At 43.7% G+C, this 25,648-nt stretch overlaps 1 protein-coding gene across 2 annotated transcripts in view; it reads right to left on the bottom strand.

The window, feature by feature from the left end:
• Positions 1–25,648, bottom strand: part of LRP1 (LDL receptor related protein 1) — a 374,671-nt gene that overhangs the window by 90,338 nt on the left and 258,685 nt on the right. For both annotated transcript variants that reach the window (XM_075591499.1, XM_075591500.1), the window contains exons 24-30: positions 24,086–24,283; positions 18,918–19,122; positions 16,730–16,894; positions 13,152–13,396; positions 12,363–12,494; positions 10,609–10,836; positions 9,889–10,063 (exon numbers count right to left, since the gene is read on the bottom strand). In XM_075591499.1, coding sequence (XP_075447614.1) covers positions 9,889–10,063; positions 10,609–10,836; positions 12,363–12,494; positions 13,152–13,396; positions 16,730–16,894; positions 18,918–19,122; positions 24,086–24,283 — 1,348 coding nt within the window. The remainder of the gene's footprint in view (positions 1–9,888; positions 10,064–10,608; positions 10,837–12,362; positions 12,495–13,151; positions 13,397–16,729; positions 16,895–18,917; positions 19,123–24,085; positions 24,284–25,648) is intronic.

Raw genomic sequence — 25,648 nt, 5'->3', positions numbered from 1 at the left:
TGCAAGTGTGTTGCATGTATTTTATAATTAATTTGTATAACTCTCTGCAAGTTTGTTGCATGTATTAACAACTAGATATTAAGTATCCAGTGAGTGTGTCCATTGAGTTTGTTCCCATATAAGATATTTGCGATGACAGATTTGATCACATTCCCACCATATATTCATGTATCCATATTTATGTATCCATGTGTCCATCATGAACTGTGTTATTGAGCATGTTTCCCTTGAATGGGTCGTTCTTTTAATATTTTTATATATGTATATCCTCATTATTCATTGATATCTGTCCATTTGGGACATTAATCCCTTAATGCCTGTACTCCATATGTATTACAGGGTGATACATTGTCCCTTTAATAGGTTTCCCTTTCAACATTTGTTGATTTTGATTCTATGTTTCTATATATGTGTTTGCCTCTGTTTGTTTATTCCAGTCTGTCCATTTGGGACATTAACCCATTAATGCCTGTATTCCTATTGTAGTGAGACATAGCATTATCTTTATTATCATTCACCCCAGTAGCGCTTTAAGGAATAGTATGTTCCCTATTACTAATTAGGCAACCAAGTTATTTAAGTTAGAACTGTACCATGAGACTCCACACTCCTGACGAAGCCGACGCTAACACGTGGCGAAACGCGTAGAGTGGGAGTTTTACCTGAGCGGAGCGATCAGAAGAGGAGTCCCAGAAGGTCCAGCCCTTACCTAGCGACGGACCCGGATCTGACGTCAGACGCCGGGCGGAGCAGTGTCACAGCTGACCGGAGGCAGAGACAGACGAGTGGGGAGAGTTGCGGGACGGTGAGCCAGCTGGCTGCAGATATCCTCTTTTACGCTATTGCAGTGTGACATGCCCTTTTTTGACTGTTATATTGTGAGTACATTACTTTTATTGTGATAAACTTTTTATACCTTGGTTGATCTGCGCTATGCCAGTTTCTTTCTCTTGTTATTGGGCCATATCCTCCTGAGAAACTGATCCACCCAGATGACAACTTTACCACTTTTTAAACCACTGACTGTGTGAGTCAACCCCGCTGTTTTGACTCTTACATCCTGTAAGTAGTCATTCTATAGGAGCCAAGTCGTTTGGAAACATTTTTTTCACATTGCTATTCTGCTGCACTTAAATTTATTTCTATTTCTTCCCCATGCTCCCCCTGGATTTTGTGTTCACTGCTGTTACTGTGGGGGAAGAGTGAAGACTGCCCCTTCCAGTGGGTTTTGAGCAGGGGGTGAAACTGTATTGTACAAATATTACTATTTATTCACTTATTTAAGTATTTATTAAGTCACATATTATCAGTGTTTCCTTTTTATTTGTTTGCGCCTGTGTTCACTTTATCACTATACCTTTATACTGTATAGCGCCATCAATGTACATAGCTCTTCACAGCAGTAAGACATGTGACAAAATTATATAAATTCATAATAATACAACGCATAATGGGAATAAGCTCTTGACACACAAAAGTAACATTAGAAAAAGGAGTCCCTGTCCCAAAGAGCTTACAATCTAAGTATTAGTCTTAGCTGATTGGAGGGTGGCAACCTCCTACCTATTTAAGCTCACTCCCTCCCACATTTAAATGGTTAAAAGCTCACTCCATGGCATCTCCCACTCTCAGGGGAACTTGCTAGCTTACAGTGTAATTGTGACAAGTCTATTACAGAGTGCTTTTCCTGGTAATGTACAGGTAATTTAAAGCTTCAATCAGACTTAGAACTTTGCAACTAATTTTGACAGATTTATTATAAATCATTCTTCCTGGCAATGCACAGGTTATTAAGAATCTATATTAGTGTTAGGGACCCTTGAAACGTGGTCTGCCGTGCAGTTGGCTCAAGGGCTTACAACAATTTGGCCAAAATGTTAAACTAAAAGACCATTTTATTTATTAGTTATCTATACATGTATATTTAGACACTGTACCGTGTATGAGTTTTACTGGATGTGCACTGAGCTTTGTCTGTGTTTTATGTTATGTCTCTGGTTTTAAATAAATCTAAGAAGTAAGTAGGAAAATAGTACAGAGACTGTAGGAAGGTGTTCTGGTAAGCGCCTCTGCAAGGGCCATGGTCGATGTATAAGGTGTTTGCTATCAGCCATGGAGCTACCCATATGCGTCGTTAACGAGGTGTGTTTTAAGATAGGTCCTAAAGGTGGATAAAGAGGGTGCCAGTCCAATGTTGAGGGGAAGGATATTCCAGAGGTGTGGGGCAGTCAGTGAGAAAGGTTTAAGGCTGGAGTGGGCTTTAGATACAAAAGAGGTAGAGAGAAGACATCCTTGAGCAGAACGAAAGAGTCGGGACAGTATATTGCGAGAAATTAGGGCTGAGATGTAAGGAGGAGCAGAAGAGTGTATAGGCTTAAAAGTGAGAAGAATTTTGTGTGTAATACGAGATTTGAAAGGAAGTCAGGAGAGGGATTTCAGCAGGAAACGCTGAGACAGATTTAGGCAAGAGTAAAGTAATCCTAGCAGCAGCGTTTAGGATGGATTGAAGGGGAGAAAGGTAAAAGGCAGGAAGGCTGGACAGTAGAAGGTTAACATAGTCCAGACGAGAGAATGAGGGCCTGCATTAAAGTTGAAGCTATAGAGCGGTAGAGGAAAGAGCGGGTCTTTGCAATGATACAGAGGAAAAAACTACTGGTTTAGCGACATTGCGAATGTGAAAGAAGAATGTGAGGGAGGAGTCAAATGTGACCCCTAGGCAGTGTGCTTGTGATACTAGGTGTAGGACAGTACTGCCAATAGTAATGTAGAAGGTGGCAGTAGGGCCAGGCTTGGGAGGAAGTATGAAGAGCTGCGTCTTTTATATGTTAAGTTTGAGTCGGCAGAGAGCCATCCAGAATAATATAGCGGAGAGACATTCAGAGACTTTGGTCTGTACAGCAGGTGAAAGGTCAGTCGTTGAAAAGTACATTTGTGTATCATCAGCATAGAGGCGATATCTGAACCCAAGAGATGTGATAAGGTCACCTAGAGAGTGTGTAAAGAGAAAAGAGAAGAGGTTTTATAACATGCTCCTGAGGTATGCCCACAGAGAGATCGACAGAGGAGGAGGTGTTAGCAAACGAGACACTAAAAATATAATGCGAGTGGTAGGAGGAAATCCAGGCTAGAGCTCTGTTACGGATACCAAAAGTATGGAGAATGTGAAGGATTAGAGGGTGGTCCACAGTATCAAAGGCTGCAAAGAGGTCAAGTAATATAAGCAGAGTGTAATGACTTTTGTCTTTGGCAGTATGGAGGTTATACGTTATTTTAGTGAGGGCTGTTTCAGTGGAGTGAGCAGTGCGGAAACCAGATTGTAGAGGATCTAGGAGAGAATAGGTGGGAAATGGAGCAAGCGAGAGAGCACAAGGTTTAGAGGAAGAAGTGAAACAGGGCGATAATTAGAGGGACAGGTAAGGTCAAGCTTGCTATTTTTGAGTAAGGGTATAACTGTTGTGTTGAGTGTTTGAAGGATTAGGGAAAGGTACCAGAGTGGAGGGAGGAGTTAAAAATATGGGAGGGAATGGGGTCAAGAGGACAGGTGGTAGCAGGAGAAGAGGAGATGACACATGCTCCTCTGTTACAGAGGTAAAAGAGTTAAGGAAGGCAGGAGGTGAGTAAGGAAGAGGTGTAGAACGTGAGGAGGATACAGAGGGGATGTCTTGACGAATGGAATCAACCTTTGTCTTGAAATAGTCAGCAAAATAAATGTATATTACAATTTCTATCACAACAGGAAACAAAACCCCTAAATGGCATAAAACAGGGTAGTGGATTACATTGTCCAACTAGAGATTTAATCTTCTGCTAAGTATGGCATCTGGTTTTTACATTATTTGAATTGCTCATTTTTAATTCCTGCTCAATAGTTTATGCAAATCAGCAGAGGTATGTAAGAGCAACAGTAAAATAAAAATGTAGAAACATCCCCATGAAGCCATTTTAGTGAGGTCTACAATAGGGCTGATGCAATATGTCTGACGCGGAGCAAAAACTCCAACATTACCAATTAATAAGCAGAAGTTCTGAATACTGTTCTTTATAATGTTTCTCTGAAATGGATCAATGAATTATGAAAAACATGTAGCCCTGGTTCCTAGCGAACACAGGCCACTACCATATGCTGTATTACCTGTAGGCTCACAGGGTCTGAGCCTCTGCCACGGAGAGCCTGGGGTACACACAATGCCTATAACTCGGTGCAGCGTCTCCACCTGCGACAGCTTCCGCCCGAGGGGAAGTGGGTCTTCGCAGAACTTATGTACATAACACACACACACAGCAATATCCCTTAACCAATCAACTTTGTTTGCATTAACTATATATGTTATACCAACAGGTGTCCCTCCCTAGAGGAGACACTATACTCGGCGTCTCGCTGAACGCTCACCCTCCCGTCTCCCTTCACCGGGTGATCCCACCCCGTGTCCAGTTCCCCGTGGGAATAGTTCTCCCACCCTCAAGTGAGTCAATGAATGTGTATGAGTGTGACTGCGCAGCCACTGTGTCCTGAGTGAAAGATGGTACCGTTGGTGCACTTTAGAATTACCTGCCGGGCACTCCAGTACCCGGTGCGGCTACAATCTTCACAAAGGATCAGCGAGGTATAGATGAAGTCACCCGTAGGTGTCTAGGGCGATCCCACCCAGACACGCTGCGGCTCAATAGCGGGGTCTGAGCCCAGACCTCCCGCTCACTTAGAACTGTCCCAGTGGTGATAGTGTGGCAATAAAGGGAACCGGAACCTAACTATGGCCAGTCCCTAGCTCCGCTTGTCTCTATGGGGACTCAGGGCCTAACTGGGCCTGGGGCATGCGGCCTAGGTAGGGGGCGGTCTGCCTCCCCACACCGAAGCTCCTTCTCCTCTCCTCTCCCACCAACTCTGACCTCACGTGCGTGCAACCACTTCCTTTTCCTCCTGGCCTCGCACCTCATTGGTCCTGGCGCATCACGGGGACCCGCGGGGGCTGCTGGGACCCGTCGTGCTCTACCTCCTTCGCGGGCTTTTCCTCACCCTCGATCTGCGCATGGGCAACCTCTGCTAGGCTAAGTCTGCGCTGACGCCAACCACAACATGGTGGCTCCCTTATGCGGAACCTCCGTTATCGGAGTGTTCCTAAACTGCAGCATGCCCACCCATAACAACCAAAAAGGGTGGAAAGAGGGTCCCGGCTACATCCAGTTCTGCTTTTCAAGTCTGGAATTGAAGCTGCATCTATTTTCTAACCTCTGTTTGGAGAGAGGCTTATGGCGGCAGCAGCAGGAGCTCACGTAATGAACAAGCTGCAGTTACATACTTCTATCTCATTTCTCTTGGAGAAAATATACTTCATACTTTCACTGCCAGAACGGCAGCGAGAGTGTTCAAGTAACCCTTTATATTCAAGCAGTTGGCAGTTATGCGGTTGCCCTCATCCCCTGCATTAATGTCACTCTAAGAAACTAATGGGACAATTCACCACGGCCGTTTCGAGGAAGGGTTTACGCTATTTATAGTGTTGTTGTTTAGGGTTAAGGGTTAGAATTAAGGGTTAAAGTTAAGAATACTATGGTTAGGCGTTAAGGTTAGGATTGGGGTTTAGGGGTTCAGGGTTAAGAATATTGGGGTTAGCGATTAAGGTTAGGGATTAAGGTCATACTGTAGGTTGCAATTGTCAGCAATATCCAAAATTGCCTGAAATCCCCCACCCTCCCTGGGTCATCTGCGGTGGCGAACTGTCCTAGCGGTCAACTAACTATCCTAGACCCCAGTAATAGCCGTGGCAGCTCTTCCTGACAGTGACAGCTCATTGTAATGCGTGAATTGTTTGGATGGGATAAAAACTTGAATCCCTTTCCCGCAGAAGAAAAGTTAAAGCCATTTCATTAATGCAGCCAGTTGAGTCTTGGACTCCTCTTCCGGCCTGCGTGACATTATCCCCACATCTGAGCCACCATTTCCACACATTCATTTTCCCGGAATTAATCCACAGCTCTTCACCCCCACACAGATGGCTCTGCTTATTTCCCTATTACTGGAAACGGTTACGGTCCCACCTCCGCTTGCAGGGGCCGGGGCCAAGGTCCGGGAGGGTGCTGGTGAAAGGCAGAAAGTGTTCATGCTTTAGGTGTGTGGTAGTTCATGTATGCCCCTTTCAACTCTCTGCTGATGCAGGCTCGCCCCGAGATAAATATGAAACAAAAAATGAGTGTGCTCTTAAAAACTAAAGCTGTAAGTGATGTTATATTTTCAACCAATGCGTTGGAGGTTTACCCAAAGTTTTTGGCAGAGGAAAATAAATGAGGGAACATTATCGCAGCTGGGCTGACCGAAAGCAGCCACAGACTAACAACCTCACAAACTGCTCTCCCTCATTATTCCATGTTTCCCCTCTGCTTTTTTGTCTGGGATTGTAAATTGCTCTTTTGTTAGGAATGCTTTATAACCCATTTCCTACCAGTGAAATTTGGGAGACACACAAGTATTACCGATGTAGCCAAGCTAACCGTCTTTGGTGCTGCTGCCAACCGCGGTGGTCGTGGCACGGTCAGATTAATGCTGCGGGTGGTCCCATTTGGAGGCATGGACCCTTGATCGTGGCAGTCATGGTCTCCAGCGCCACAGACTTTGGCTTCTTCAACCGAGGCACCAGACACCGAGTCTTGCTATATCGGTATATCATCTGTTAGGAGTGTGCCCCTGGTGACAGCTGTGCAAACTAGTTTCCTCATGGCCAGTGTTTGCTTTGAACCTTTTCTCATGGCATACCCCAGGAATGTTAAGGGCGCTACATCTGCATGTAGTATTCTTCATTATTTTACATTGTGTTGTATGGAGTTAGACCAATGATTTTTTAACCTTTTGTGATTGAGGAACCCTATAATTATATTGTGACATTCTGAGGAACCCCAACCCTCTTTAATTGTGCATCATCAGGCTGTCTTTTTCCACTCCGGGGCATGACGTCATCACACCACGTCGCGCTGGTGCTCTGACGTCACGATGGGGGCGTCGACATCCAGGAGCAAGGCAGCAGTGATCGTGGAGGGGTGAGTACCCATTTGTGTATAAATAGTGGTATGTTTAGTATGTTCTGTAGCCCTCTCCTTGATAAAGGCAATCTATTGCCGAAACGTTGGACCTTTGGTGGCACAATAAACTGCACCTTTAGAAAGACCGTGTGCCTGCTTCCATTCCTTTGCTCAAGTACCTCTGGGATGTCTGGACCTCCCTGGACACAGCGCACAGGCAGATAAATACCCCCCTCCAGCACCTACCAGCGGTGTGCATGTGCTTCTATATGTGACTTTATTTATATAGCGCCATTAATGTACATAGCGCTTCACAGTAGTAATACACGTGGTAATCAAATAAATAACAGATAATATAAATAACAGATCATGGGAATAAGTGCTTTAGACAAAGATAAAATTAAGGAAGAGGAGTCCCTGCCCCGAGGAGCTTACAGTCCAATTGGTAGGTAGGTAGAACGTACAGAGACAGTAGGAGGGAGTTCTGGTAAGTGCGTCTGCAGGGGGCCCAGCTTTATGTATCATGTGTTCAGAATATCCACAGTGCTATTCATATGCTTCTTTAAGCAAGTGTGTCTTAAGGTGGGTCTTAAAGGTGGATAGAGAGGGTGCTAGTCTGGTACTGAGGGGAAGGGCATTCCAGAGGTGTGGGGCAGTCAGTGAAAAAGGTTTAAGGCGGGAGAGGGCTTTAGATACAAAAGGGGTAGAAAGAAGACAACCTTGAGAAGAACGCAAGAGTCTGGATGGTGCATAACGAGAAATTAGGGCTGAGATGTAAGGAGGGGCAGAAGAGTGTAAAGCTTTAAAAGTGAGGAGAAGAATGGAGTGTGAGATGCGGGATTGGATCGGAAGCCAGGAGAGGGATTTCATGAGGAGAGATGCTGAGACAGATCTAGGAAAGAGTAGTGAGATTCTGGCAGCAGCATTTAGGATAGATTGTAGGGGAGACAGGTGAGAGGCAGGAAGGCCGGACAGCAGGAGGTTACAGTAATCAAGATGGGAGAGAATGAGGGCCTGAGTCAGAGTTTTAGCAGTCGAGCAACAGAGGAAAGGGCGTATCTTTGTTATATTGCGGAGGAAAAAGCGTCAAGTTTTAGAAATGTTTTGAATGTGAGGGGCGAATGTGAGAGAGGAGTCGAGTGTGACCCCTAGGCAGCGTGCTTGGGCTACTGGGTGAATGATTGTAGTTCCAACAGTAATGTGGAAGGAGGTAGTAGGGATAGGTTTGGGAGGAAGTATGAGGAGCTCTGTTTTAGCCATGTTGAGTTTAAGGCGTCGGAGGGCCATCCAGGATGATATAGCAGAGACATTCAGAAACTTTGGTTTGTACAGCAGGTGTAAGGTCGGGTGTTGAAAAGTATATTTGTGTGTCGTCGGCATAGAGGCGATAATTAAACCCAAAAGATGTTAACAAATCAAGGAATGGGGAAGAGGGGAAGGGAAAAGGTAAAGGGAAGCTACCGCATCAGCAAAAATAATGAATAATATGTAGATGAGTAAAACCAAATACTGATGCAAAAGAGGATAAGGATAATAGTGAAAACACAAGCGAAAGATTCCTCCTTGAATGCACTCAGAAACGTTAGTCAGAGTGATATGGTTAATACATTAAAAACCTTTTAATCACATATATATAGTTAAAACCATGTTTGTATAGAGGGGGATGGTGTAAATAGTCCAGGACCAATCCCTACTGACAGACCAAAAAGATCTTCCTGAATAAATAGGCGGAAGATAGTATAAATAACAATACACCACCTTAATGTGGGCTCGCTAACTTAGAGAATCACCAATGTATAGCTTCAGACTAGGAAACCTGTCCCGTCTAGGGAAATCCTATTGTCAGTAAAATCAACAGACCTGAATAGATACAGGCTGTTGATACTAGATCTGAAGGGGTGATACACTGAAAGCCGACTGGTCAAATAATAAGGACCTGTGTAATGTCAATAGACCACATTAAGTATAGATGTAAGACAACTCCAGAACAGGGTGAAGTCAACAAAAAAAATGAAGAAAAATACTACATAAAGTGAATACATAACCACATACAAAAACAATCTATAAATATAATACACAATTAATAATAAAATACGTGGCTTGATGGTGTTGAGCTCTGCGGAGGGCAAGCACAAAGTGTGCTCTGCTAGTGCCCTGAGGCCCAAAATATGTTATTAGGTCACCTAGAGAGAGTGTGTACAGAGAAAAGAGAAGAGGTCCCAGGACAGAGCCCTGGGGTACCCCCACAGAGAGATCAATAGAGGAGGAGGAGGTGTTAGCAGAAGAGATACTGAAAGTACGATGGGAGAGGTAAGAAGATAATTATAAAAGGCATAGTAAGTGCTGCAGTGTCGATTAAGGATATGCAAAAAGTTCAAGCAAGTTTGCAATCCAGTGAAGTTCTCCGTTTATAGTGAAAAAAGCAAATTTTGCCCCAAAAATAGTTTGGTTAGGTGACCGAAATATGGAAGGTGCATATATTGTAAATTTACATCATTTTTTTAAATAACAAAATATCACCCATTGTAAAGCAATAATTGATTTTGCTAATTTTCATAAAATTCATGAAAGGAATTGCCAATTACAATAGCCAACCTTCGGACATCTCTAGTGTTAAGTAATGTATTTCAATTTTATTACAACATTATATGTTGCCATATGGGACTGCCCCTTTAGCACAAACCGGTTGAACACTCCTTGCAATTTGGAAGAAATCGTTGCATCACTTGTGATTTGTAGACATGGAGCTCTATGGTAAGGAAAGGTCAGCATAACAGTGGAGGATAGAGTAGAGTATCTTTCAGTATATACCATTTGCAGAAGACTATGCCTAAAGCCTTGTCATTACCTTTCACGGCTAATCAACCAGTCACTCACCCTTTAAATGGATTCACTACCAGGCAATGAGGTTTGTCCAGCCCCTGAATGACTGCATTCTTAAATGACCCATCCAGCCGGGCTATATTGATTTGCTTCTTGTTGGCATCATAGCTTGTCCAGAAGAGATTCCGAGACACCCAGTCCACAGCCAGTCCATGGGCGTTGGGTAGATCTGCAAAGGTGGCAAACCCAAATCATGGATGAAAGGGAATAATGAACCTATTTGTACTAATTATAAGATTAAGATCATTGATAAAAGGATGAAGCAAATAATTCAGAGAACTTTCAAAGCTTGAAAGGGAAACCCAAGTGCTTCTAATTTACAGGAATGCCATACAAAGGCACAATCTTATGCCAGAATAGAGAGATGCTACCAGGGCTATGAATATGTTGTAATCTTCCATGAAGATTTAAAAAGATAGAGAAAGTCGAAGCTACAACTACTGTAACCATATTGAACACACCAACAGTGCATTCCATGTAGAATTCCAACGTACCACTGTAGTCCCAGCATAGCATACTACATTCATGAAGTAAAAATTACAATGTACAATAAAACTGCATATGGAAAGTTTTCATTGCTGTAACTCATTGTAGATACGAAAAGACCCAAGCTTCTGAACATTGTTTCGTTTCCCAGATATCACCTCTGGAGATCATGATCTTATAAATACCAATTATTCCAGTTCTACCTAGAACATAAAACATAGTTATTACCAGCCGACACAACAGTCTCCACGCCCGTGCCATTGATAAAAGCCCTCTTTATGGTCTGTGTGCGAACATCAGACCAGTAGATGCGCTGTTCTAATGCATCATAATCCACCACAGTGACGTTGTCAATATCCGGGACGGTGAAGGAGATGATATAGTTGTAATATGGGTTTTCAATATCCACCCCGCGAATTTCCATCTGACGGGCATACAGCAGGAAATTCTTAAACTCTGAAAGTAGCCAAAGAGTGGAGAAACCGTCAATACTGATAATGACAATTACCATTAGCTGTGTTACTGTAGTACTGGCAACGTTACCTGGACTTACTGTGCTCTGCCAGTGGGATAGTTCAACCATCATTATAGTGCAATGAGTTATATGCCTCATTAGCACTGAAAGTGATTACAGGTGCAGTCCCACCATATACTGTACTTACATAGCTGTGTGCTTTAAGTTTAACGTAACATCATCTCACATTTTTAGCATTCGTGTATAATTTATGTGGTTCAATTGCTATTTACAGGTTATCACATGCTAAAAATAGGAATAAAAAGGTAAACAGATTATTTTTTTCCTAATGAAATATAGAGGCAGAGCCCTGACACATCGGCAGAAGCCTTATTTGTTTCTAAACTCCGGGAATAATCTGCCAAGTATGTTTAAATTAATCTCTAAACTTTGAATGACTGCAAAGTAACCACACGCTTTGGAGTTTTTTTAAAAACCTTCGCCTGATCTCTTTTGTGATAAGCCGATGTACATGTAGGAAGACTGCTCATACACACAGACATGCACCGTTTAAAGTGAAAAGAGGAAAGAACAAGAACTGTCAACATTTTAATGTGACAGACAGTTACAAGTGAGAATGCTGCTATTTTCTTCCGAAGTAAAACTAATTATTTAAGGCAGGGGTTCTCAACTCCAGTCCTCAAGACCCTCAACAGGTCAGATTTTCAGCATATCCCTGCTTCAGCACAGGTGGCTCAATTAGTGGCTCAGTCTTTGACTTTGATGAAGCTGGGGTATCCTTAAAACCCGAACCTATTGGGGTGTCTTGAGGGCTGGAGTTGAGAACCTCTGCTTTAAGGGAGACTAAATATTTATAAGGAAGACTATTAGATAACTACCCTTTTTGCCCACTAAGGCCACAATTATAGTCCGGGCTTCCACACGTCCACACACACATCGCATCGCGGGTGCCTCTCACCCAAGCGATGTGTGATCTTGGCTGCAGGAGACTGGGGAGGCGTGGCGGACGCGTCACAAAGCTGGTTCGTCCTCATTGGCTCAACCGCTCACGTGAAGCTGACATCACGCGACCACGGGTAAAAAGACAATATTTTTGTCTTTTCAAAATGCGGTCCCACCATCGCGCTCCATCTTGTGCGCACACTAGGGGCGGCTGCATAGGGATTAGCCATTTGTGTTTGCCGCACGCACCAGCACCATCGAACGGAGTATAATCTCAGCCTCAGTTGGACTGTCCCTCCAAGAGGTGACCTCAAAGCCCATGTGAGGGGTCTTACAATATTAATCCCCTCCATACCACAGGGTTTAATTACAAACCCCTTCATTCATAAGGGTATTACGCAAAAGTAGCTATCCTCATGATAATGTCCTGTCCTTGATGAAGCATTGAGCCGAGCTAGCGGACATGGAATTGATCTTGTGTAATGATGCTTCAAAGCAGTTCATACCAAGAAGGGCCCATCATTCATCATACCGATCATACATGTGCGGAGGTTGCAATACTCACCAAAGCAGGTCTTTTTGTCAGATCCCAGCTTCATGAGATGCGGGCAGGCGCAGGAGAATGACTGGTTATACGTGATAAGGCATAAATGGCTGCAGGGTCCTTTACCACCATTATCGGCACAAGGGTTCGGAGCTTAAAGAAAAATAATAATAATAATAATAGGAAAGCCAGGAAATAAGCATGTAATCAAGTTATTATGACCAAAACTAAACACAAATGAATGGTCTCATTATTGTGATGAGAGTTGCCCAGTTGTGGAACGGTTGACATAGAACGGAGGTCACTTCTATCAGATTTCTCACAAACGTATCCATGTCATTATATTTATGTTGGGTAGAAAAGATTAGGATTTCGTTTTATTGCTCTGTTCCTTAAACCTGAGCTCGCCTCTTGTTCATTTATTTTATGTAATTTCTCCAAATGTTCATGCATACGCTACGACATAAAAACAAAGACAAACAAAGAACTCCAAATGATGGTACAGATGCCCATAATACAAACTCTTCAGGAACAGAGACAGAAGAGCCAGACAGTATATCCATAGCGGTGTGTGGACATGCCAACAGAACTTTATAGACTTTCTAAGTTATTTGAATATTGTAGTCATGCTAAAAAAAGCATCCAACAGCTGTGTGCATTTTTAGCCCAGTTGTGACCTTTGTGCAGTCACAGAGCAGTCATCATTAAATGACTTCCTTTGTTCAACAACTGAATTAAAAAATGCCTCGAACTAATTGCAACCCTGGTGAAATGTGAGATTAAAGGAGCCAGCACTGTTCTGTCTCTTACCCATCGGCTGTCGGGATGGATGATACACCTGAAGGTCGAAGGGCTGTGTGTTGGTGCGCTGCACCACTGTCACGTTGTGACCCGTCCACTTATTAGCTTTCGCCAATGTGTTCGTCCTCCAGTCTGTCCAATAGACCTCCCCTCCATATAGAGTGACCGCAAACGGGTGGGACAAGTACTCGTGACCCTTGAGCACTTCAATGTGTCCAGAGCCATCGTATTTAGCGGAGTATATTGCGTCTGACCTGAGAAGAAAAGGTAGGAGGAGTCAAACACTATCTAAATACTAGTAGTATAGGAAGTATACTCCATGCACATCAAAAACAAAGCAACAACTAACTCTTTATTTCAGGGGTTCTTGGTTCCTCTTTCAGATTCTGAGCACTAAGACAGGAGGTTCTAGCCCCCTTGTCTGTCACTAATGGAGTTTCAAATAACCAGTCTTTTGCCTCAGGAAGAAGTATTAGATCCTCTTATTTAAACGAGCATCCAATTCTCACCGCTCTCGTCCTAACCCAGTTACTAAATTAATGTAAAACCAAATGTAAGGGTATGCAATTGTAATGTCATTTTCTTTCGTTGGGAAGCAGCAACAAAATGAATTTAAAAGCTCAATGCATCCAAAAATGCCTTTGAAAATAGGAAATCATTAAATACCAAACCAGCAATCTGCCCTGATAAGCATCCTTGGGCATTTTTATTTTCCACTTTGATTTGAATAGATCGCGTTTTACCCTTTCCAAAGCTGTGTTTATTTTTAAATGCTGATGCTTTGTTCTGGAGATAAAAGCATTTGAAATATTAATTAATTAAAATGAAGCTTTCCCCAGAGCTCAGTGCAGTCTAAAGGTTACCATGGTAACCACACAAGCTAGAGACAAAACAAATAAAATGCACAACATTCTCAGTGGGCAAGATACTAACATTATACGAGTTTACAGTAGCAGTTCCTCCTATTATTATATATATGTATATATATATATTTTTTTTTTTTGTTTTTTAACAGTGTGTGACCCAGGGATCCCTCTGAGCCAAACACTGAGACCTCCCGGTTCCCGAGATACTTACCGGTGAAGTTACTGGAGTCTCTCTTAGGGGAAACAAAATGGCTGCCAAATTCCAGGCAACCATTTAAATCCCCTTTAAAAATCAGGAAATAATATCAGTATCTTCACCAGTCAGTATCTCGGGAAGCAGAGGGTACCCGAGCTGTGTGGTTCAACTCTGGACAACCAGATTCTAATCCTGAACCCCCCCTCCCCCCCGACATTAGTTAGGGAGGATGATTGCTCCTTTAAATCATTTAGGCTTCTAGTGGTGTATAAATACTGCTGAGCGAGCGATTCTAAAATCCGCCTTACAAATTAGAAATAATATAAGCATTAAATAATTAGAATACCCTTTTTACATGCTATGAAGGTAATGGCATTTTCTGGACACCAAACTGCACAATTTGGGAGTCACTGTAGATAGGGTAGTTTTATTGGAAGCTTGTATTATAAAAAAATATATATTTTTTCATCAATTTATTTTGCACAAGGCAAACAAGGCACGCAAAAGCACAATAATACTCCGACAATCTCCTCCAGAATACATCAAACCCATCTAACTTCTGGAAGGTTATCAACAATATATTTCAGCCTTCTAACCATCAACAACCAAGTAATATCATTAAGGGGGATATTACTCTGACAAACCCCACTGACATTGCAAATGCATTCAATGATTACTTTGTGGGGTGTGCCACTAACTTATTAGCGAAACGCATCCCATACCACAAACATGAATATCCTTCTGTGAGTATTCAATAAAAGGTAATCAAAGGCTGCATATATATAGTGCAGAATAAATGAGTTTATCAGTACTGTACTGTATTAGGTGATACCTTTTTTATTGGACTAACAATTTATGTCATAGGACAAGCTTTCGAGAGTTATCCTCTCTTCTTCAGGTCAAGCAATACTGATATACAAAGGATTCAATGGCTAAAACAGTGTAGCCATTGAATCCTTTGTATATCAGTATTGCTTGACCTGAAGAAGAGAGGATACTGTAACTCTCGAAAGCTTGTCCTGTGACATAAATTGTTAGTCCAATAAAAAAGGTATCACCTAATACTGAAGAACTCATTTATTCTGCACTATCGCAACTGGACTAACACGGCTATTTTCTGCTTTATATATATATATATAAATATATATATTTAAATTTAAGTGCCACTTGGATTGCCTCTTTAAGGCGAGATCAAAATAATCTGCAAGTTCTCATACATTTGATGCAAACTAAAAGCAGAAAACGGAGCAATGTGTCAAAACAAACTGCTTGTCTCACTTTATTTTTATTTACGTTGATCCATACATTTTTTACTGATATCAGCACACTGCAAGGCAGAATAATGTTACTGCTACGTACTAACAAAGCCATGTTACAGTTTTGCTTGAAGAGGCAGTCCAAGAGGCACTTATAAAATATATTTGTGTTTTGTTTTAATATATGCAGCCTTGTATTACCTTTACAGAATACTAACTACCGAAGCAGACGACCAATTTGTTCTCCCGAGATCGATCTGCAAAGATCCTGCTTCCCAGGGTTCACTAAATGGCTGCCTTTTAGTTCCAGTGAATCTTTCTGTCCGTGTAAGCCCGGGTTCATAGTTACCGCGACATCGCGGGCGCCGCACACAAAAGCCTGCGAAGCAATGCGCGCGGCCACAGAGCGTGTGTGCGCACGACCGTTTTTTTTTGCAAAACGAAATCTTTTGATTTTGCCGCGCGACGGCCGGGTCACGTGCGCGGTTCAGCCAATGAGGGCGCACTGCTCTTGTGATGTCACGGGCACACCTACAAACTGTATCACAGCTGCTCTTGGTCGCGTCCCCTCCTCCAGACCCGACAGGCCACATATCGCCTGTGCAGCAGGCTTGCGCGCAACTCCAAACGCTCTGTCGAGCGCACCTACTATATACACGGCCTAACTCAGCAGCTGCAATGTTTTAACTATTACTAAGGTCACATTATCTATTGCTACAGTTTGCAGCTCAAACTGCTGGGAACATTGGTAACAAATGACCACAAACAGGAAAGTGTTACAAAGATCTTGCACTGCTGGGGAGGTGAGCTAAAGCCTGCAATAGAAATCACAGGATGCTCAGTATATTACAACTCATTAAAAACGGCATTAAGTTGAATTTTTTTTAAAAATGAAGTATTATCTAATACTACAGAACAGATTTATTTGAAAAAAAATAAAAATAAAATAATAAATAAAAAACACATGCAGGATATTGCATGTTAACTCATTTGTTGCGGATGGCCTCCATGACAGCGGATGGGTTCAGAACATAACCAGAGAGCGATATTATATGACACATCTAATTGGTTGAAGATAGGATGGATTGATTGAACTCTACTTTGGAGTACAGGAAGTCTCCACACTATCAAACACTGGCGTTTAGCACCAGCTGTCGCGCATACACGCTTCGCTCTTAGAAGCTAGAAATGTTCCATGTCATTTTTGGCCTGGAATTTCCCAACCACACTCCTCTCTGTCCGTGGAGTTTGACCGCTGCGAGGTTTTACCTGGCATCTATCCACAGAATACGCTCCTCCAGGTAGTCCACAGTCAACCCATTTGGCCATCCCCCCGAACCAGTTTCTTTATGGATGGTCCGGCGCCCCTCTCCGCTCATAGATGCAGCTTCAATGCGAGGCAAGCTGGCGTCCCAGTCAGTCCAGAAGAGGATTCTGGATGCAGCAACACAAGGGAAATGAGATCAACAGAAACAAACAAACATCTGCTCTGTATCCCTTCTATACCTTAAGTCTGGGGTGCACAATTTTTCCTTGCTGCGGCCCGCTGGCTGCTTCCCTCCCTGCTCGCGCCTCCCTGCCTTGTCTCCGGCTCTCGGCGTCAAATTACATTGCGGGGTCACGTGTCGTCACGTTACCCCCCGGCGTCATTTGACGCCACTTTGCCATGGTGACGCGTCGCGGAAAACAAGGTAAGTGAAGTTGCAGAGGTCTCACGCGATCCCCTGCCATTAATTTAAATGCCTTGGGGGAAGAGCGTGGAGCCGCTCCAACCGCCGTGCCCCCCTGAAAAATCTTGTGTCCCACTAGTTTTCTTCCTGTGCCCCCTGCCTGCTTGGCTCTGGGATCAAATGACGCGGTGGGATCATGTGACGTCACATTGCCATGGGGGAGAGTGCGGGACCTCTGTTACTGCCGCACCCCCCAAAAAATCTCGGGCGTGCACCCCCCAGAAAATCTCTTTTTGACACTGGCACTACCCAAAAAAAAGAGTAATTAAGAAAGCCAGTGGAAATCAGAGCACTCAGAATTTATCAGTGGAAATTATTTGTCTAATTTTATCAATACACAACCAATCAAGTAGCAGGTCATGTTTGTATTCCTTAACAGACTACTCCACCCAAAAAATTACAGGCACAACTGTGGAGTACTAATATTTACAGAAAACAGGAAAAAATTACTGCAGATACCAATTTTTAAAAAAAGACTTGCAAAAAGTGCATATCAATTTAAAATGGGCGTTGAAATTTAAGTAAGACGGGACTTCCCCTTTATAGTGTACTTCACCTAATAGGGAGATTACGGTTATTTACTACACTGTGCTATTCCATAACACCTCTTCCTGCGTTGGAAGACACTTTATTTCCCCGTCTTATGGCTAGAATGTGTTTCAGTGTCGGAAGTTATCTTGTGGAATAGCACTGCGGAGTATTTCTCCTATGTATCCTTTAGTTATTTGTGTTCAACAGAGAAAAGCTACACCCATGTAATATAAGAGCAGTGCCAGGTGTCTAAACCATATGCCTTTGTGGGCCCAGTTTTTATTGGAAGACATAACCCACGCACTTATTGCGTTTATTGGAATTGCATGTTTAATGGCCAGTCCCACTTATCCAGTTCATTTTTATTCATTGCGCACTGTGACCGTATCTCATTGTATTGTACCTGGAGAACTTTGGAAGTTCAGCTGCATGATGTCCTTTTTTTTTTTTACAATGTGGCTTTTACTTGGATCCCAACAAATGCAATGTGTTTTTATTACTCCATGATATATATTTGTCAATGTATTTCTTACAGTTCAGGCCTAAATATCCAAAGCTATTAAACGTACTTTGAATTATGAAACGGCTGCTAAAATGGACAGCGAGAGTGTTAGTTAGCAGAGTACTGACAGAGTTCAAAGTCACACTCTGGTATTCAATTTGCATTTTGTTTCATAATACTTACAAGAATCACCCACTCTTTCACTGGATGGATCCAAAACAATAATATAATTTATGGTACATTCCCAGTCACGTATTTTTTGGACTTGTTCCTTGGAAAAATGTCAGACGTGCCAATATTCTGCAGAAATTCTAATGGTTTAACCACAACAGTCTCCTGAGATCTACTCTGCAGAGTAAAATCACATTTCTGCAGAGGACTGGATCATGTTTTCTAAATCTGGTTTCAATTAGATTTTGTTTTATTGACTTACAGGTATTTGTTGTTTTTGTTTTTCAATTGTGCCTTGTGGGTGATTTGCATAAATGCTAAATGGATTAATCTATTTTTATTTACGGGTCTGTGAAATGCAGGAGTATGAAAGACTCCACTTGAGGGGATATATGTGAAATCTAATGACACAGCTGCCCATTTTATACCTCGTCTAGTCTGCTGCAACCTCATGAGTTACTACTAAAGCCTTGTCTTTTTAAACACAATTAATATATGTCTGCCTCTAGGTTGAAACACAAACCCATTTCGGGGGTCCAGAGCAATGGCTCGAGGGTGCTCAATGTCTCCAGCCAGAAGAGTCGTCCTCATCGTGCCATCCAACTTGGCCACCTCTATCTGATCCAGGTTACTCTCCACCCAGTAGATGTTACCAGCAATCCAATCTACGGCCAAGCCCTCGGGTGTTGCAAGTCCATACTGGATGATGACCTCAAAGCTGGTAAGGGCTGTGGCAAGTAAAGGAAACGGCCAATTATTAAAGGGAATTAGAAGGGTCCTTCATCAGCCTTGGACGTTGTCTTAATACTTATGTTCTTTCCCATACAACCTGTCACATCACGTTGTGCTCAAGAGGGATATAGGGACACCCCCGTACTCCCTCTTCAAGGTTGGGATGCAGAACTTTTACATGAAATTTGTCAAAAATCCTCTGCCTTAAGGCAGCAATCCTGAAAAATTATTTCGAGCTAAATTCATTCAATGCTGCAGGATCATTCCCCAAGAATAACCCTTTTTTTTTTTTTTTTTTGCGAAATCTCCTTAATACGAGATGGGTTTGATGTCAAATCACCGACATTGTTTTAATCCCTATTACTTGGCTTTTCAGGGTTCGGTATCTCTGGAAGGGAAAGTGGCATGAAGGCACTAAATGCAGGGCATTGGCAGTGTAGCTTGTTGCTTTACACCTAATCGCCACCATTTACAGAAGTTCAGCCATGGTTAATGCAAAAGTAATGCTGTCAAATGTCCTAATATTTATATAGATGCAAGTTGATGTGCAAATCTACAAATCACATGTGCAAATCAAATGTGTAGAGGCTATTGATAAAATACCTATGTACATCTACATTCAACAGGTGTATGTAAACTAGCAATCTGCAAATATCACTCAAATAGTCTTATTTGTATCTTCTGCACTATCTTCATTAAAATTCTTGCCCACTGTACCTCCCATGTGTCCCGTATACGCTACTCCAGCACTCTCACCTGCTGCAGACCAGAGAGAGAGGGGGGAAGCGATCAGCACAGAGAGAAAGAGGGGAATAGATCAGCACACAGAGGGGGGCAGAGATCATCACAGAGAGAGAGGAGGGAAGAAATAAGCACATAGAGGGGGAAGAGATCAGCACACAGAGAGAGAGGGGGAAGAGATCAGCACACAGAGAGGATGGGAAAGAGATCAGCACATAGAGAGGGGTGAAGAGATCAGTACAGAGAGGGGGGAAGAGATCAGCACAGAGAGAAGGGGGGCAGAGATCAGCACAGAGAGGGGGGAATAGATAAGCACAGAGAGGGGGAAGAGATCAGCACAGAGAGAAGGGGGCAGAGATCGGGGCAGAGATCAGCGCAGAGAGAAGGGGGGCAGAGATCAGCGCAGAGAGAGAGGGGGAAGAGATAAGCACAGAGAGAGAGATGGGAAGAGATAAGCACACAGAGAGAGGGGCAGAGATCAGCACAGAGAGAGAGGGGAGAAGAGATCAGCACAGAGAGAGGGGGAAGAGATCAGCACAGAGAGAAGGGGGACATAGATCAGCGCAGAGAGAAGGGGGGCAGAGATCAGCGCAGAGAGAGAGGGGGAAGAGATAAGCACAGAGAGAGAGATGGGAAGAGATAAGCACACAGAGAGAGTGGCAGAGATCAGCACAGAGAGAGAGGGGAGAAGAGATCAGCACAGAGAGAAGGGGGCAGAGATAAGCACATAGAGAGGGGAGGAAGAGAGCAGTACAGAGAGAAGGAGGGGGGGAGAGATCAGCACAGAGAGAGGGGGAGAGATCAGCACAGACAGAAAGGGGAAAGAGATCAGCACAGAGGGAGAGAAGGGAAAGAGATCAGCACAGAGGGGGAAGAGATCAGCACACAGAGGGAAGGGGCAGAATTCAGCAGAGAGAGAGGGGGTAAGAGATCAGCACACAGAGAAAAGGGGGAAGAGATCAGCACCGAGAGAGAGGGGGAATAGATAAGCACACAGAGAGAGGGGCAGAGATCAGCACACAGAGAGAGAGGGGGAATATATAAGCACACAGAGAGGGGCAGAGATCAGCACACAGAGAGAGAGAGGGGGCAGAGATCAGCACACAGAGAGGGGGCAGAGATCAGCACACAGAGAGAGAGGGGGCAGAGATCAGCACACAGAGAGAGAGGGGGACAGAGATCAGCCGATAAGAGTGAGAGGGGGCAGAGATCAGCACACAGAGACAGGGGGGCAGGGATCAGCACACAGGGAGAAAGGGGCAGAGATCAGCACACAGAGAGAGAGGGGGCAGAGATCAGCACACAGAGAGAGAGGGGGCAGAGATCAGCACACAGAGAGAGAGGGGGCAGAGATCAGAAGATAGAGAGAAAGGGGGGAATAGATCAGCACACAGAGAGGGGGTATAGATCAGCACAGAGAGAAAGGGGGTGTAGATCAGCACAGAGAGAAAGGGGGAGTAGATCAGCACAGAGAGAGAGAGGGGGATAGCTCAGCACAGAGAGAGAGGGGTGAAAGATCAGCACACTGTGAATGGGGGGAAGAGATCAGTACAGAGAGAGAGGGGCATAGATCAGCAGATAGAGAGGAGGGGAGAGATCAGCACAGAGAGAAAGGGGGGAATAGATCAGCACACAAAGAGGGGGCAGAGATCATCACAGAGAGAGACGGGGAAGAGATCAGCACACAGAGAAAGTGGGTATAGATCAGCACAGAGAGAAAGGGGGGATAGATCAGCACACAGATAGAGGGGGAAGAGATTAGAACAGAGAGAGGGGGGGGGCGGAGATCAGCAGATAGAGAGAGGGGAGAATAGATCAGCACAGAGAGACAGGGGGAAGAGATCAGCACAGAGAGAGAGAGAGGGGGAGAGATCAGCACAGAAAGAGAGGGGGAGAGATCAGCACACAGAGAGAGGGGGAAGAGATCAGCACACAGAGAGAGGGGGAAGCGATCAGCACAGAGAGAGTGGGTGGAAGAGATCAGCACACAGAGAGAGAGGGGGGAGAGATCAGCACAGAGAGTGAGGGGGAAGAGATCAGCACAATGAGAGATGGGGAGAGATCAGCACAGAGAGAGAAGGCAGAGAGATCAGCACAGAGAGAGAAGGCAGAGAGATCAGCACAGAGAGAGAGAGGGTGGAAGAGATCAGCACAATGAGAGAGGGGGCAGAGATTAGCACACAGAGAGAGGGGGGAAGAGATCAGCACAATGGGAGAGGGGGCAGAGATCAGCACACAGAGAGAGGGGGGAAGAGATCAGCCGAAAGAGAGGGGGTGGGGGTTGGGGGGATATCAGCACAGAGAGATGTTATATGGAGGGATTATATGGGCCTCTTTTAGGGTCTGAAGGGCGCACTTGTGGCCCTTGTATATCATGCTGCCCACCACTGTCCTAGTCTCTACTCGCAGTGTCCACCCAGTCAAAGGTTTGGTAATAGCCTTGCCTATGGGTGGTGTCATAAGCCTATGAACTGCATGTGTTTACATTCCTCTACATGTCCATCTGTGCCTCTCAAGCACCACAATTAGATTGTAAGCAGTTTGAGACAGAGTAATTGTGCCTATATTCTATTATTGTACGTACAGTGCTGTGTTCATTAGCAGCTCCTACTAAACTACTATTACTACTATGAGGTGTGCCAACTTCCAATTTTAGCAAGACACAACATCACTAAAAACGTACTAAAATACATACTAGAAATAAAGATGTTTAGTTTAAAAACGATCAAGGCAAACAGCGTACACAGCTTTTTCTCCCACACATCTCGTCTTTTCTCATGAAATGTTTTACAAAAGGAGTTGGGAATGCCAGCCCCTCCACTGCCCGAGAGGCCTGCAAAGCCTTTACCAGGCACCTCTAACAAGGAAGGGTTTCACCAAGTCAGAACAAAGTTCTGCTTCAGCCCACTTTTGGGATACACTGCAGACCTGTGTGTGCAGGGCAGAGGGATAATTTGCATTTTTTGTTTTCCCCTTATCCTCATAATTGCAGTTAGACTATAATTAGTATCAACAGCAAGCTCTGAATGCTAATTAACTCTTGTATCATGATGAATGTTTTCCGGCAAGGAAGGGTATCATTAAGCAGCGCTTAATGTGAAATCCGGACCAGACTCCTCTCTAGGCGGGGTTCTGAACTGTGGTACTAGACAGACGCTTCATTATCACCGCTTAGTCCTGACTTACTTTTCAACCACTCTTCTCCATTCAACACCCTATCAGCCCCAATGTATTGCAGGCCTCTCTAGCACTGAAGTGATAATGGTATAATGTCTCTGTTATTTCTGGGAGTAATGCAGGCACCAAAAACATATGGAACAGAAAAGAATATGTTGTTTTCTCTCACATGACAGAGGAGAACATTTGCACTAAGGCAACTGATGGATGAAGCTAATAGTGTGTGTCAGTGATGTGTGTGCAGGTGGAAGGGTAGGTGTCCTTGATGTCTTTTAGGAAATGGCATGATGCATGTGTACCTAATGTCTCTGTGTTTGGGAGTTGTTAAAAACATGTGTCCCTAATGAATATGGAAAAAAGTAACTCTGTGCAATGTATTCTCTGTAGGATGAGTGCCCATGATGGCTCTGAGGGAGCGAGTGACAATTACAGATTCTTGATTTGTTACATTGAATTGGCCAAGGGCCCAGGGGCTTAGCCTGGGTAAGACCTAAGCATGCAAGGGCTTTGCTCTACAACTCCAAATGCCTGACCCATAAAATCAGGTCACTGAATGCGGAACGCGCTGGGCATCCGGGATGGAGCCTTTATGCTCCTACGCTGCACAGCTGCATATAGAGGCAGCATCTACACATGAGCAGGCTGGGAAAGAGGGTGTGGCAGTGGTGATCAAGCACAGAGGAGAAGGTAGGGACTGCCGCCCATTGGCCCCCATCATTCCTCCCTCACCCCCATGTGCCAACCCCCCTCATGTCACCCCCCTCACCTCCTCCAACTTGTACTCTGTGTCACTGTCACAGATTATGACCTGACAGCACTATACACTGGCACTGAATATAACTAAACTGTATTTGTGCAATGCAAGGTCACTTCTAATCCATAACCACAAAGGCATGGTGCTCTTCGATTTGTACCCTCAGCAACACCCAAAAATGTCCTCCTCAGCAACACCCAAAAATGTCCTATCCCAGCCAAAGTCCTGCTTACACCCTTACAGGGGTCTGTATCAATGCTTTGTCATAGAAGGGAGGCCTCTCTTACCACCGCTCTCAGAGAGCTTTCCGCGGTATATCTTGTCCTCCACCACATCTGTCCAGTAGAGGGAGCTCTGGTTCAAGTGGAAATCCAAAGCGATGGTGTTCCTCAGGCCTGGCACCAGGACGCTGTAATCCCCCTTGTTCAAATCTATGCGGCGAATTTCGTGGCGGTTTGAAAATATGATGAACGGTTTAAAGGGATCTGGAACCACAGGCGGGGTTGGAAAGAAGCAGGTAAAGAGTCATTCAGTATACAAAGACGGCAGCATTTCATGTCCACTACAGCACAAAGCTCCCTTAACTTGCAGAATTTGCATTAAAAAACCATCAATAGCAGTACAGCTGTTGACTCCCTCCTGAATTAGCGTAAAAAGGTCTGCTCCACATAACAGGCAAAAAGAAATATAAAATAAATAGCATTTACAGGTAGTCCTCGTTATCCAACGTTTCACTTAACAACGAATGGCATATCCATCACTTTGCAATGCAACCCTAAGGGCCGTTTTTCGACGCCGGAATGCGTTATCCGACGCCTGAATGCGTTATCCGACGCTCTCCGCCACTGATTAACATGGGACTCACTTTACAACAGTTTCACTATCCAACGCTACTTCCAGAACGGATTCCGTTGGATAACCGAGGACTGCCTGTATCTATGTAATGGCTTATTTAAAAGATTCAAATCTTCCTTGAAGAACATTTTTCACTTATTTGCTTTTGGTGTAAAATGTATCCATTTGCATTTTCTGGGGATCCGTTTCATTCCCACCTGGTCGGATAACTAGAGTTCCTTCCCTTTATCTTTTTGGTTAACGATGGCAGCCGACTTACCATAATGATGGCAGAATAAACTAAATAAAGGGGAAAGAGTCTGGGTGCACAAGTGGCCTGTACTTAGAACATCTTAAAAACAGTCAGATTACAAAAGAGATTAGGCAAAAGTTGTAAAAACACTACAAGACATCCAGTGGTAAGGGTGGTCCACAAAAAATATATAGTGGTCGTGTGTCCAACGTCTAAAGATCCTTCATTTATCTAAAACAGAGGAAAAGCTTTTCTGGCCATATATTTTAGGAATATCCATACATCACATAAAACATTGTTAGAAAATAACACTTATCATTGAATACCCTTGGATAATAAATATAAAAGAAATAAGTCTAAACCAATGTGGTTAAATAAACAGGTAGGGGAGGAAATGGAAAAGAAGAGGCAGGCGTTTAGAATCTTAAAGTCAGAAGGGACGGAGGCATCATATCAGATTCTATATCAGACATCATATCAGCATTGTATCAGGATAAGGAATGTAACAAAAGTTGCAAAAGTGCAATCAAATTAGCAAAAATGGACAATGAAAAAAGGATTGCAATAGAAAGTAATATCAACCCTAAAAAGATCTTTAATTTACCTTAATAACAAAAAATTAGAAAATAAAATATAGCACCCTTTCAGTGTGAGATGTGCAGGCAGATTATTGGAGATAATGAAAAAGTAGAGGTATTAAACACATTTTTGCCTCTGTATTGACCAGGGAAGAATCAATTGCAATACTAGTGCTGCAGGAGGA

The sequence above is a fragment of the Ascaphus truei genome, chromosome 3 (genome assembly GCF_040206685.1).
Source record: "Ascaphus truei isolate aAscTru1 chromosome 3, aAscTru1.hap1, whole genome shotgun sequence".
NCBI lineage: Eukaryota > Metazoa > Chordata > Amphibia > Anura > Ascaphidae > Ascaphus > Ascaphus truei.
Note: the sequence above shows the minus strand (reverse complement) of the source record. Positions and strands in the feature narration are given on the sequence as shown.